Here is a 15,356-nt window from a genome sequence, read left to right as displayed (position 1 = left end):
AAGAAGGTTCGTGAAGCTATATCTGATGCCACTAACAGGTCAAGAAACATGGACCATTGACAGTTTGGAGGTCATTGTTGACCTTCACAAGAGCAATTTTAGTAGAGTGGTGGAGATGACATCCTGTTCAGAGGAAGTTCAGGAGCAGGACATGATGCAAATAATAGGCAACTATATTTGGAGAGAGCAAATGTAGACAGGTCTTTCAGGATGTTTTGCTCTTAGTGGAAGCAGAAAAATGGGGTAGTATTAGAGATGATAGAATCAGAGGAGGTTTTTATTGGTTTTAGTGTTTTTTTTTAAAGATTATATGCATTTTAGCATGACTGTATGCTAATGGGAAAGATCCAGTATTTATGGGAAAAATTGAACCTTCAGGAAAGATTGGGGACAATTGCAAGAGTGAAGTCCTTTGGTATGTAAGAGGAGGAGAGGTATTTCAGTGCAGAAGTGATAGATTGTCCTTTGGTGCATAGATTGATCATCAGTTGAAACAGGAGGGAAAGCAAAACATACAGATACAGAGTCAGTTGGATTAGGAGTTCTGTAGTGACAGTATGGGAAGGTTCTTCTCTGGTTTTATTTCTTCAGTAAAATGTAAAGTAAAGTGGCTGTTAGTAGGGGAAGGGAACATTGCTACTAACCTGCATTAGTAGGTTAGAGGGAAGTATGATTTGGCTGTATGATTATGTTTTTCTGTAGTCATGTTCAGCTCTATAGATGAAGAGCTAAATTTAGCCAAGACTGTTTTGCCAAGCAAATGTAATCCAGTGGAAGAGGAGTGAGGGAAGGCCTATGCACATGAGTGTGTGTAATAGTGGACCAGGAAATTCCAAGGTAGGAAGGAATGAGTGAAGATCAGTGAAAAAGGTGGTAGGCATACCAAATTGTGGAGGTTTTAACAAGGTTGGAGAAGTGTTGGAAATGCAGTACTAGACTGAAGGAGTTGGAAGAAAAGGAAGTGGTAATGAGGTAAGTGGTGATTGAGATTACGGAGTGGCTGCAGCGTAGCTGAGGCAGGCTGGAAGGTAGGGTCATTAGGGTGAGGTGCTAACAAACAAAGGGACCAAAATATTGAAAGGATTAACTGAGTGGATATTGAAATCACTAACAAATTATGATGGTCTGTTTCTGTACCACTACTCTTAACAATGGGCCAGGAGCTACAATGTTCAGAAAATAAAAGAGAGTGTTGAAGATGACTTGAAAGGGATGGGCTAGCAAGTATAGTTAGCTCGGTGGTATGAGTTTAAAAAGAAGCTGGTGGTTTTTAGGAAGAAAGAGGGAATACAGAGTTGGGACAGGCAATGAGGACCAAGGAGTACATGTACCACTAATGCCACCCCGAGGCCCAGTGCTCTGTGGAGTTTAGGGGTCAGGGTTACCTAGGGGACAGCTGGGGTGGTTTCGGTCAACAAGTTGGGAGATGTCACCAGTGTTCCTGTGTTTGTGTTTAGTATGCCATTTCATAGGAATATTTTTTAAACAATTAAACTGAAAAAAGTTTTATTCATAATTACATAAAGTCCTTTCTAAATCAAATATGCTTTAAATGGAAATGAAAGCATCTTACTTAAACTGTTTAAAAATGTCAAAATCCCCAATTTTCAGGTGTATTGTGAAGATCACTGGTGACATGACAATATCATTTCCAAGTGGAATTATTAAAGTCTTCACTAGCAATCCGTCTCCAGCTGTGCTGTGCTTCAGGGTGAAAAATATCAGCAGACTAGAGCAAATTCTTCCAAATGCACAGCTTGTGTTCAGGTTTGTGTACTTTTCTTTTGAAGGTGAAACTTCTCTTGAAGAATTTTTTTTTCTTTTTGAACACTAATCATTTAATTTGAAAACAATACCAAAATTATTTTTTTGATTGAACAGCCTTCTGCTGTCTTTGTTTTGTGTTTGGTGGTAGAAGTAATTACCACATCGTTAAATTTTTCTCTACTGCCCATCTGCTCATCTCTCAGGCAAACTTCTACGATTTATTCTTTATCCCCTAACTTTAGGCTTCCCTCATCCCACCTTTTGGTTCCTTTCTACTAGTTTTTCCCAGATCACCAAATTATTGCACAGAGGCAAAGGGTAAAGATAAGTCAAATAAAGTAACAAACCCATTTCTTACACATGCAGTGACCCATCACAGTGTGACTCGAACACAAAAGATTTTTGGATGAACATGCAAGCTGTTACTGTCTACCTCAAGAAACTATCAGAGCAAAATCCAACTGCTTCTTATTATAACGTAGATGTATTAAAGTATCAGGTAAGTGTCCTATCTTTGAAGAAATCCTAAATTTAAAATACTAATAAAGAGAATATTACACATCATTGGATGAATAGTATGTCATGGCCAAGTGAGGTTCATTTCAGGAATGCCAAGGATATTTCAAAATCAGAAAATCTATTAATAAGCCTATGGAGATTTTACCAGTTTGATCAAATCAACCATCTATTTTGTATTAAAATATTGAGTAAGTATAAATACATGCATGCGTCCTTAACCTGAAAAGACCAGCAGCATCAGTCTTACAACACCTGAAGCAATCAGAGTCAGGAATGGCAAAGACAACCATTATTTCTGTTAGCATATAAGATTTTCCGCATGTGTTAGCTCAGTTAGACAAGAGAATAAAATAATAATACCTATAATTAATAATTGTATTATATTTCTGGAAAACTCAAGAAAATCAACTGGAAAACTACTTGATATAGAAGAATTTAGTGAAGTGGTCAGTTTAAAAATTAATACAGCCCTGAATGGCATGGCTCCGAAGCGTCGTCCTGCACAGTGAGAAGTTACAGGTTCAGTTCCTAGTCAGGGTACATGTCTGGGTTGTGGGCCCAGTCCTTGGTTGGGGCACATGAGAAGCAACCAATCTATGTTTCTCTCCCTCTCTTTCTCCCTCCTTTCCCTCTCTAAAAATAATTAAATATCTTTTTAATGAAATTAATACAAAAATTAATAGCTTTCACCCTGACCAGTGTGACTTGGTTAGAGTGTTGTCCCACAACTGAAAGGTAGCGGGTTTGATACTCAGTCCAGGTGCCTACGATTCCCGGTCCCAGCAGGTTCAAAAAGGCAGCCGGTCAATGTTTTTGTCTTTACTGACTTGAATATAGTTAGGAAAGAATACTTTATTCATTCACAGGAAGATTCAAGTTGTGTAAAAACGTTTAGCTATTTCTAAATTAATTTATAAACTTAATACTGATCAGAAACCCAGTACAAGTGTTTACGTATTTGTGTTTGGAGACCTAACAGTCATTTTTAAGTTCTCTGGAAGAATAAAGTTTAGAATAAGTTAAGAGATGTTTTAAATGGTGGAGCAATGTTTTAGTTTTAATGGGAAAATTATTATAAGGTGACATTATTTAAAATAGTTTGCAACTGGCACAAAAGTACATGGCCAGGTGAATGGGGGAAAAATAGAATATCTAGAAACAGATTTAAGAATAAATGGAAAATTGTTTATATGACAGAGTAACATTTCAAGGCAGTGGGGAAGTGATGAATTTTTCAATAATTCATCACTGAATTATTGAAAATAATAATTCATTATTATTATTATTATTATTTGGAATACAACCCCCCCACTACTCAGTTTGACTGGCTTTAAAAAAAATAAAAGAATTGTGACCATTTGATAATAGGAGTACAAATTAATAGAATATCTTAGAAGGCAATTCTGTTAGATTGTTGAAAAATGTAACTTTTTAAAAGGTTTTATTTATTTTTAGAGGGGAAGGGAGAAAGAGAAAGACAGGAAGAGAAACATCAGTGTGCGGTTGCCTCTCGTGCACCCCCAACTGGGGATCTGGCCTGAATCCCAGGCATGTGCCCTGACTGGTAATTGAACTGGTGACCCTTTGGTTCGCAGGCTCAATCCACTGAGCCACACCAGACGGGGTTGAAAAATGTAACCTTTAATTCAACAGCTCCACTTCCAGGAATCTGTTTTTTAGGGGGGAAATGTTGGGGAGATAAGTTACAAAGAATATTCACTGCGGCCTTGCTTGGAAACCACCTAAGGAAAGATGGGTTAAATGAATTACAACCATTAAAAAGAATGAGACAACTTCAGGTTTGCATATGCCTAAAAAATCTGGAAGGATATGTACTATTATGCTAACAGTGAGGAGTAAGAATGCCAAGGGATAAATTTCCTATTGCATATACTTCTGTATTTGAATTTTTAGTAGGGTAATTTTGTTAAAATGGCTTATGTTTCAACTATGGCCATACCACCCTGAACGTACCCGATCTCATCTAAAATGGCTTCTGTTTCTAGGAAATACTTAAGGAGTAAAAAAGTGCTGCTGCCACTTAAGTTGGCTTAAAGTTTATTCCAAGTATTCATTTATCACTCATGCAACGAACATTTGTAATTCAGTGCTTGCTAATTGCTGGCAGTTGGATGGGGAGATAGTAAGATAAGAAGTAAATAGTATTATGTGTTAGAAAATAAGTGGTATGGGAAAGGTGTGTAAAGTAAAGTATAAAAAGTTGCATTTTTCATGTAAATTCAGACAGGGTGATCATTGAAAAGGAATCATTTGAGCAAGGAACTGAAGAATTAAAATTGTAACATTTACTATGGGCCATGCGATTAAAATCAGACATTTGAAGTTGCAAGTATTCTAATTCCAGGCCTGTAGAACTTCATGATAGCTCACCCATTTTTTTCTGTTTTAAATCTAAATCCTAATTTTAGAGAGAGAGAGAAACATTGATTTTGTTGTTGTACTTATTTATATTTATGTATTCACTGGTTGATTCTCATATGTGCCCTCACCAGGGATCAAACCCACAGCCTTGGCTTACCGGGATGACGCTCTAACCAACTGAGCTAGCCAGCCAGGGCTAAATCTAAATTCTCATAATTCATAAAAAATCTTAGAATTCTATGTTGAAAGGTTTTCAGACATTACATGCATAAATAGGAATCACTTGATAACATAGCTGATTTCTGGCCTCTGTGCCTAAGTTGTTGAATCAAACTTTCTGCATTTAGAGCCAGGAGAATGTGCATTTTTAAACAAACACCAGGAAAATTTTGATGTAGGTAATTCCAGGTCCAAACTTTGGGAGTGGTTCCTACTACTTCCTGTTTTACCCTAGCAACAGACAGCTCCCTCATTTATTTTTGATTCTGTGAACTCCTGTGTTCAAGTGTGCATGTCACGAACATAACTTCTTTACTTTTCAGGTCAAATAATTGTTTATTTTCTCTTTCAAGGTATCATCAAATGGTATTCAGTCCACCCCTCTAAATCTTGCAACATACTGGAAATGTAGTGCTAGCACCACAGATCTTCGAGTGGATTATAAGTACAACCCAGAGGCTATGGTGGCACCAAGTGTGCTTTCTAACATACAAGTGGTGGTACCAGTGGATGGTGGAGTCACAAATATGCAGTCCCTTCCCCCTGCAATATGGTAAATTAAGCAGATTTCTGAATTCCTACTGAATTTGTGTTAACCTTCAACTTTTAGAGCCTCAGTTATGAAAGTTGTGTACGTTTGAAAAGTCTTAGTGCATTTTCTCATAGAAACCATGCTGTAAAAAACATGTTCATTTTACTAGACAAGCCGCATTAGCCTCAATGCAAAATAAATTAATTTTGCTATCATCAGACTTGAATGCTTCAACACAACTTTACCCTTAGGCAAATTACTTAGCCTCTTTAAATGTCTTTGTTTTTATTTTAAAAAATAAAGATTATAATAATTATTTTAAGGGTTTAATATAACATCTGGCATATGTATAGGAATACCTATCTGATTAGTGTTAAGTAGTATTAGTTACTTTCATTTCTTAGCTACCTCTCTTGTCCTCTCTATTATTAGTATGGACTCTAAGCAGTCTTAATATTTACTTCACCATTTAATGAAAGTGTGTTTTTCTTGAGTAATAAAGGAATTGAGCCACCTACACATTTAATTTTCCTTTCTCTGAGAGAAGTGAGAAGAATTACATAAATTGGTACAAATTCCATTATTTGAGAAAGATATAACACTGTATTTTATAATCACCAGGTGATACTACTGAAAGTAAATTTAGTACTATAGTTCTAGTGAAATATTTAAAATGCATTTATTTATTGAGGGCCGTCCATATATAAGGTATATAATACTAGCCATTTAATCTGAGAATTTGTGTTACAGGAATGCAGAACAGATGAGGGCCTTCTGGAAACTGTCTGGCATTTCAGAAAAATCCGAAAATGGAGGTAAGTGTATGCTTGCTGGTTTTTAAAATGTGAGTTCACTGAAAATGGACCTTTGAAGGCATGTCTATGGAAAGTTTTCTCCTGGAATTTCGTGCCTTCACTTCTAGAATTGACCACTAGGTGGAAGTTAATACCTTAAAAAAGAGTGGACCAGTTGAGATTCAGAATGCAGTTTCCCCCCTCTATATTGAGTATGCTTTCTCTATAAGAAAAAGAATTTGTTTTGCTGTAACTTTATAAATATTAAGTAAAAGTTTCTTATGTTCACATGCTAACATTAAGAGAAAATGCCTAATAAAGTAAATTTAAAGAAGCAGAACATAATTCCAGCTAGGTAACTTAATAACTTAATCATTGAAAGTGATTTAACACACTCTTTTGCTCACCGATAAGGGAGTCCTCCTGGCCTCCCAGAAATCATGTAGAAGCTTTCAGACTTTAAAAAGCCCCCTTGTGACGTAAGACAAAATAAATGAATGGGACATGAAACTAAAGTTTTTACACTTCAGAAGAAATCAACAAAACAAAAAGGCAGCCAACTGAGTGGGAGAAGATATTTGCAAACAATACCTTTGTTAAGAGGCTGATATCCAATATACATAAAGTATTCAAATAACTCATCAACTAAAACCCAATCATTCCAATTAAAAAATGAACAGAGGAGCTGAACAGACACTTCCAAGAAAACATGCAAATGTCCAACAGATAAATGAGAAGATGTTCAGTTTCACTAGCTTTAAGGGAAATTCAAATCACGAGCACAGTGAAATACCACTGCACACCTGTTAGAGGCCAATACCAACCAGCCAAGAAACAGCGAGCGTTGGAGAGGATGCGGAGGAAATGGAACGCTCACACACTGCCGGTGGGAAGGCGGACTGGTACAGCCACTGTGGAGAACAGTGTGGAGGTTCCTCAAAAACTTAATAGAGCTGCCATATGACCCAGCAAGCCTTTTTCTGGGTATGTACCCCAAAAGTTTGAAAACATTTGTAAAGATACACATGTGTGCCCATATATTCACTGCCGCATCATTCAAGGTAACGAAGATACGGAAGCAGCCTGAGTGTCCTTCAGTGGATGATTGGATTTGTTTTAAAAAGATGTGGTACATACATACATACAAACAACAGAATACTACTCAACCATAAAAAAGGATGAAACACTGCCATTTGGGACAACGTAGATGGATCTTAAGAGTATCATGCTCAGTGAAAATAAGTCAGAAAAGGACAAGAACCATATGATTTCACTCATGTGAGATATAAAACAAAGTGTGACAAGTGAACAAACAAAACAAACTCACAGACACAGACAATTAGTATGATGGTTACCAGAGGTGGAAGCAGGACGAAGAGGATAAAGGGGGTCAAATATATGGTGACAGGAGGAGACTAGACTGGGTGATAAGCACACAGTGCAGTGTACAGATGATGTTTTACAGAATTGTATACTTCAGATTCAGTGTTACTAACCAATGTCACCCAATACATTTTTTAAAATACCTTCTTTCTACTTCATTTTCCTAAGAAAGCCTTTCCTGATAATTTCCTTTTATTAAAACTAACCATAAATGGCCTTCAATTCTATAATTTTTTTAAGGAGATGAAAGTTAATTGCCTCCTCTCATCAAGTCTGCATCTGTGTTCTCAAAGCAAAGGAAAAGTCGTTGCTGGCTCATCACTCCTAGTATCTCCCCTAACTCAATTCAGAATATAATTCCCAGGACAGTCAAATCTTTAGCATTAATTCTTAGCATTTTCTCTTAAAGGAGAATTACTCTCCCCTGTTTTTTTTTTTAATCCTCACCCAAGGACTTTTTTTTTATTGCTTTTTGCAGAGAGAGGAAGGGAGAGAGAGAAATAATGATGCGGGAGAGAGAAGTATCAGTTGGTTGCCTCCTATATGCACCCTGGCATGCCTGGACTGGGATCAAACCTGCAACCTTTTGGTTGCGGGACAATGCTCCAACCAACTGAGCCACACTGGCCAGGACTACCCTGCCGTCTTTTAAATACCTAATTCATTTCCAATAGCTTTTCCTATTGAGTTGGTTTTTCTGAGTTTTTTTCTGTTTTGAATATTTTAAGCATAATGTGATCAAAACATAAAAACATTGCTAGTAGTCTTTTTCATATATATTTCTGCATAAAGGACCAGGAACATACCTATATTGCCTGTTCATTTATGACTGCCATGTCAAATACAATGTTTACTAGAGAACCACATGCTGTGAAATCAAGCTAATCTGCAGTTCCTTTGTTGCTGTTTGATACTTAAAGGATATCTGTTTTCAAGTAGTCAGTGGGACCGACTTTTACTCTACGTGTATGGCTTTTGGGGGGACGAAACTGAAACTTAAAGCTGAAACTGAATGTAGACCAGAAATCCTAGTTGAATTGAGGGCTTAAAACCAGTTAGCAAGGGATAAAAGTATGTATAATATTTTCCCATTATATGGAACTGTACTATGGTGATCACTTACCAAAAAGGGAATTTGTTCTCTAAAAAATAAAATACAGAATTTCTAACCAGATATGTTAATAGTTCCCCTCTGCTATTCAGATATCAGGGTGTCTATGTGAGGCAATGAAAAAGTCGTATAAATGTGGTTCTGATTTGGTTGGTCAGCGTTTAAAAAGAAATTCCCAAATTAGAGTACTGTAAAATAGAAATTTATTTCTATTCTGGCTTTATGCCCAGAAGAGGAACAGGAAGTAATTCTGAAGTTTAAGGATTGCCAAGGTGGCTGCTCTTGGGCTGTGGTGGAACTTTCACAGAATTGAATTGCAAATAAAGAATTATACAAGTTTAGACCTGGCTGGTGTGGCTCAGTGAATTGAGCGCAGGCCTTTGAACCAAAGCCTTGCCAGTTTGATTCCCAGGCACATTCCTGGGTTGTGAGCCAGGTCCCCAGTTGGGGGCATGTGAGGGGTAACCACACGTTGATGTTTCTCTCCCTGTCTTTCTCCTTCCCTTCCCTCTCTAAAAATAAATAAATAAATAGATAGATAAATAAAGAATAAATAAATAATATTTAAAAATTTTTTAATTGATGAAATATTTTTAAAAAGAATTGTACAAGTTTAAAGAGGGCTTAGACAGCCCTCTTAGTGGTTAAGAATTAGGCAGCAATTCCTCTCCCCTACTGACATGGTACTATTGGGTGGATCAGTGCTAAGATAGCTTCTTCCAGGTTTTCTCTATAATGTTTAATTTATGTGCAAGGACTCATAGAATGTCACACTTGCTACGTAGCAGTTCTGTTCACTTTCCCCAACTAGAATATCTAGTAACCTAGTAAACTCCTTCTTTCTCACCTCTTGATTCCAGAGCCTAAATATACATCAAATGCATTCCTTTTTTTCCATAGCCTAGTTCATATCCCCTATTTCTGTCACCTAGAGCCCTAGACTATTTCATTGACTTACATTGGTTGCCATGCCATGCATCTTGCGCCTCTCCTCTCTTCAGAAATATTAATCTGAAATATTTTTATCTTCCTTACCTTTGGTGTCTCCATATGGTAATTTCTTATCTTGGCATGTAAAGAGATGTAGAGCTTGTTCCTTGCTACCATTCTCATCTCACCTGCTGCCACTCTGCTCCTATTCTCCAGCCCTTCAGGTATAGAGGCAGTTCCCTTGAAATGCATCATGTTCTCCCCAGTCTCCCATCTCTGTAACTGTAGCTCCTTCTGCCTGAAATACGCACGGTCACCCCCCCCATCCCCACCATTTTATATGCTTTTGTGTCCCATGGCTTCTGAGAACTCTTTTTACAGTATTTGTCATCTTCATCATAATTATTTGGTTTACTGTTTCTGCCATGCTGTTAAGTATGAGGTATGTTGAATAAATGGTTATATCAAAAAGAAAGCACTTCTGCAATATCTATTTTGCATGTTAAACCAGTAAATTTTTTATTCTCACTTGAGAATGTGTTTATTGATGTTAGAGAGATGGGGAGGGAGGGAGAGAAACATCAATGTGAGAGGGAAGCATCGATTGGCTGCCTTTTGCATGCACCCTGACTGGGGGCCGAACCCACGGGCTAGGTGTGTGTCCTGACCGGGAATCCATCCTGTGACTTTTTGGTTTATGGAATGATGCTCCAGCCAACTGAGCCACGCTGGAACTGAGCTAGATCAGTTAAATTTTTTAAAAAGAGAGGTAAATAGAAAATAGTAATGTTGATAGAGCTCTTCCTGGTCTTAGCCATCTTTTCCCTTTGCCCTCTTTCACCCCCATGATAAAACATACAGCATTCGTTTCCTTTTGATTTTATTCCTACTCACATTCCTCCTGGCGCTTCTCTTTGACTGCCCTCACCGACTTCTCCCTTGACTCACTTTCCGCATGCACATACAACTTGGGGATCACCATAGTAAATGCCTGTGATACTTGTACGAGTGTCTCACATCAAAGAGAAGCATGAATTAAGATTATTTACTTAACAAACATTTAGATTCACTGAATAAAGTCTGATTTAGAAACAGGATCATGATTCGTTTACTGTACAGATCATGAATTTGGCATAGGACTGATAATAGTTTTAGCTTACATGCTCATTTGATTTTTTTTTGTATGAAATGTATGTTACCCTGTGTAAATTTTTTTTTCCTTATAGGTTCTGGGTCCCTCAGAGCAAAATTTGATCTTTCAGAAGGGCCCAGTAAACCCACAACACTTGCAGTGCAGTTTCTCAGTGAAGGAAGCACGCTCTCAGGAGTGGATGTTGAACTTGTAGGCACTGGCTATAGACTTTCCTTAGTAAAGAAGCGGTTTGCCACTGGTAAGTTGGGAGATTTCATGCTTTTTCATGTATATGAGAAACATTTGTGTTCTAAAGGCATGGGCATTTTTTCTTTGACCTTTGGAATAAGGTGCCAGGTAGAGACGCGCCTGGGAAAGAATATCCATGGTCACTATAGCTGAACACCTGTGATCTGATTATAATGTAAACAGCAGATGGGAACTGGGGTCCTGTATCTTCAACCACAGTGAAAATGTCCTCTGAGTTCATTTGAAGTTATAATTGCAGAGCTCTACTTGGTGTTTTTCAGGACGATACCTGGCGGATTGTTGATGGACCTAGCAAAGTGGTTGGCTCAAGGGAGTGATACAGACCTGCATTATCTGTTCTTTCCAAACACTATTCTAACTTATGTTATGTCTTTAAAACTTAGACACATTTGAAAGCTGACTGTAAATATTAAGTTGCACCTTCGAAGTGAGTCATCAAAAGAAATAGCACTGAAATGGTTTTCAACGCTGTAAATGATCAACTGCAATATTCAGGAAGCACATTGATTCAGATTGTCAGTAAAAAGTTTTCATAGGCTGAAATTTTAAATTATCTTTAGTATCTATTCTGAAGAACGGGGTTATAGTGTAATATCAAGCCTAAACTTTCAGGAGAGCAAGCACAAAGTAATTTAGCTTTCCATAAAATTTTAGAGTCAGAGATAGCTTTGAAATTTTGTAAGTTTGATACTGAATGGATTCTACATTTTGGATAATGTTAATTTAGAACACTCAATCAAATTGAGTTATGTGCCATAAAGTAATCAGACCAGAGTCCAAGTTGTATGCAAAAAATTTATCATTTGATTTTTATAAACATATAACTGTAAATGGTGTTTTATATGATTTTTTAATCCTCAAGTGCAATGTATTTTAAAATAAGCTTGCAAAAGACAGAAATTTACTTCTGCAGTTAACTTTATAGAAGTTGTGATTGTTTTGATGAATTAATGCTGTAGATTTAATTTATTTTTATATGGATTGCATAATGTGTGCCTTTTAAAACAATAACAAAAACCAGAAATGTGCCTATCCAGTTTGTGTTCATAAACGTGCCTCACTTTTTTCCTCACCGCCTGGATCTTCTATTCAGAGTTTTGTGGTGGTCAAGCATATTACAGGATAACTGCAGTTTTTGTAAATGACTGTGGCTGGAATTGAGAAGGGAATTCGGAATAACTAAATGATAATTGATACGTAAGAACCCTGGCTCACTTCTTTCGTGAAACACGGTTGCCACTAGAAAGAGAAAGACCTACCTAATGACTTACGTTTACGGGGGAGAAAATTAACCTTCAGCTATTCGACCTTAACTTTATCAAAAGTATGTAAATCTTAAATTCTAAAAAATTATAATGGTAAATTGGTAACTAGTATTTTATCATTGGAAATTTTATCATTTATCATTGGAAATTTATTTATTGAATGTGTTGTGAGCATGCATTTTGTAGTATTTTGTGAGGAACATATTTTAGAAAAGATTAGTTCTGGCATTAGAGAAGTCTGCCATTTGTTTTCATTTCAGTGTTTGGAAAAATTACCAATTTGTTTTCAAAGTGATGGGTTAGTTAAACATTTCTTAAACTAATAATTAAATAGTAAAAAGCCTAACTTTATAGCAAATACTGATTAATTGAAGGAATTAAATATTTTGGACAAGGTTTCATAATCTACAAATGGAAATTTTATTTATGAGGATAAATACCAGTTATCCTGCATTTTGCATAGAAGTGATAAATTGTGTTATATATGATAATTTATATAAAAACCACTAACTGTTCTGTTAAGCTTTACAGAAAGTAAAACTCCTACTACTAGACATTTATGTAACATGTTGCTATACTAAATACAGCAGAAAATCTACTTGTTAGCAATATATGTAACGCAATATGCGCTTTTTTAATATATTCAGTGTTAGCCCAAATCTGAATTTAGATTTGACTAAAGTAATACAGGAGACAATTTGCTGAAATGGTCATCTTGACTAAATAGTGAACAAAATTAGAAATTCTCTTACATTGTGCTCTTTTAAATGCCAGTTACAGTCCCTGACTGAAATCTTAACTGTAACTGCACAGCAGTCAGACTTTTATTGATCAGTTAATATTTTATTACTGGAATTCAGACATCAATATCCTTACAATGTTTGTTTTTAATCAGGTGTTACCTAAAAATGTACAAATTAGTGAAGTGGTTAAACTTCTGCACTTTCTTAATTACCACAGTCTTCATACCAAGTGTCAGTACATAAATTTGTATTGGGTGCAGGTTACAATTTTGAAGCCATATGAGTTTATGGAGGTGTTTTGTTTTTGTTTTTGCTTTGGTTTTTGTTTTTCATCTAAAACCCCATTAATGTTGTAAAAAAAAAAGACCAGTAGATTTTCAAAGGGAAATGTGTTTAGCAAGCTGGTTCTTGCTTATGTATAGTGATTAAACTTTGTAGCTGTCTCTTTAACCAAGAATTTGTAAACACAGAACTCTAACAAATGTGAGTTTTTAAGAATTGTTATTTACTACTTTGAGTTGTAATTACAACAATGCAAATCTATCTTACAAAATTTTGTAAATATTTTTGATTTTTTCATAAAATGTAAATTTTACATAAAAGTTGTACCATTAATAAACATGTAATATATAATTTATCAGTTAGTGTATGTGACTTTGTACTCTTATTGACAGGAACAGCCATGTCATAGATGCTAGGACATCACCAGCTGGGTAAAAAAGGAGTGATTGGTTTTGAGCTTTGTATCAGTGGCCAGGCATACAGACCTGTGCATTATTATCTAAAATTAACAGCCCTTGCCACGACTGTTTCAGGTTTTATTCTGGCACTCAAACTTAACCTTGTTACATAAAACTATTTTACACTGGCCTTTCAGCAAGGCAAAAATCAGAATCATTATCATTAAACTTAAATAGAAAACAGATTATCAAAATCCATTTCCCATTTTTGAAGCAAAAGTCACAACACTAATCTCTGGCCCAAAAGGCCTAATTATATTTTTTCTTTCTTCATTACATTAGCCCTAAGCCTATTCCTATTTAATTTCCACGAGTAACCTCTGATGCGGCCAAGACACCAGTAAGCAGTGATGAACCGGTCACTACCACCAGCAAAATCCCAGCCCCATAGCCTCCTCATTAAAAGCGCTAGGGTCTCTGGTGTCATAAATTACTCATCTCCTAATCCATTACATTTAAATACAGTCTTCAACCCCTCATTCTTCAAAATACGTAAAATGTAGCCTCTGTCAACAACCCCAAATGAAATAGTCCAGTTATATTAGAAACTCAAAATTCAGGATATTCCTCAGTAGTCATAGCTGTTGTGTAACCAAAAACTACAAACATTACGCCCCAAATAAACTTAAAAACTAATCCACCTAAAAAAAGACCCACCAAAATTTATTATAATACCGTAACCAATTCTACTTACAGCCAACCCTAAACCACTGTAAATGACAGTCTTGAAGAAAAACTTACAAAACTTACATAGTTAAAATAAATACAACATGTTATTCTCACATGGAATTTAATCAACTAGTGATGTCATGAAAATAATTATATTTCAACTATAAGAATACTAATGACCAACACCTATAAATCCCACCCACTAATTAAAACTATTAGTGACATTCATAGATTTACCAGCCCCATTAAATATTTCATCATGATGAAATTTTGACTCCCTTTTAGGAATCTGCTTGATTTTACAAATACACTTATACAGCACATATAATAATCACCTCCTGCTCTGTAACCCACATCTGCTGAGACATGAACTCCAAATGAATCATTCAACATGCACACACCAGTGGAGTGTCTGTTGTCTTGATTTGCTTATTCATTCAAGTAGGGCGAGGCCTATGTTACGGATCTTACACCTCCCTAGAAACATGAAATACTGGCATCATCTTATTCACAGTAATAGCTGTAGCATTTATAAGAGTAGATTCTAGCCCAAAGTCTTCTGAGCAGCCACAGTTATCAGAAATCTCTGAGCCTTTCTCTACATGGGCACTAGTCCAGCCAGATGGACCTGAGGAGGAGTCTCAGTTGACAGCTACACTCACCTGATGCTTCCATCTTCTACTCCATTCTCCCATTTGTTATTTCAGGCCTAATAATTATTCACCTACTATTTCTTTATGAAACAAGATAAAATAATTCATCAGGAATTTCATCTGACAGACAAAATTCCATTTCACCCCTACTGTGCAATTGGGAATATTCTAGGACTTTTAATTCTGCACTTAGCTATACTAATCCTGTTGTCACTCATTCTTCTAGGAGATCCAGGCAGTTGCACAC

General features: G+C 36.3%; 1 protein-coding gene across 1 annotated transcript in view; it reads left to right on the top strand.

Annotated features, from left to right (window-relative positions):
* FCHO2 (FCH and mu domain containing endocytic adaptor 2) overlaps nucleotides 1-13,664 on the top strand; it is a 109,980-nt gene extending 96,316 nt beyond the window's left edge. The window contains exons 21-26 of the mRNA XM_045847899.1: nucleotides 1,612-1,767; nucleotides 2,134-2,266; nucleotides 5,241-5,440; nucleotides 6,170-6,234; nucleotides 10,864-11,028; nucleotides 11,300-13,664. Coding sequence (XP_045703855.1) covers nucleotides 1,612-1,767; nucleotides 2,134-2,266; nucleotides 5,241-5,440; nucleotides 6,170-6,234; nucleotides 10,864-11,028; nucleotides 11,300-11,322 — 742 coding nt within the window. The 3' untranslated portion in view covers nucleotides 11,323-13,664. The remainder of the gene's footprint in view (nucleotides 1-1,611; nucleotides 1,768-2,133; nucleotides 2,267-5,240; nucleotides 5,441-6,169; nucleotides 6,235-10,863; nucleotides 11,029-11,299) is intronic.
* Nucleotides 13,665-15,356: the final 1,692 nt, after the last annotated feature.

The sequence above is a fragment of the Phyllostomus hastatus genome, unplaced genomic scaffold, assembly GCF_019186645.2.
Source record: "Phyllostomus hastatus isolate PE091 unplaced genomic scaffold, TTU_PhHast_1.1 phas_contig_58, whole genome shotgun sequence".
Lineage (NCBI taxonomy): Eukaryota > Metazoa > Chordata > Mammalia > Chiroptera > Phyllostomidae > Phyllostomus > Phyllostomus hastatus.
This window is presented reverse-complemented; position numbering and strand designations above follow the sequence as displayed.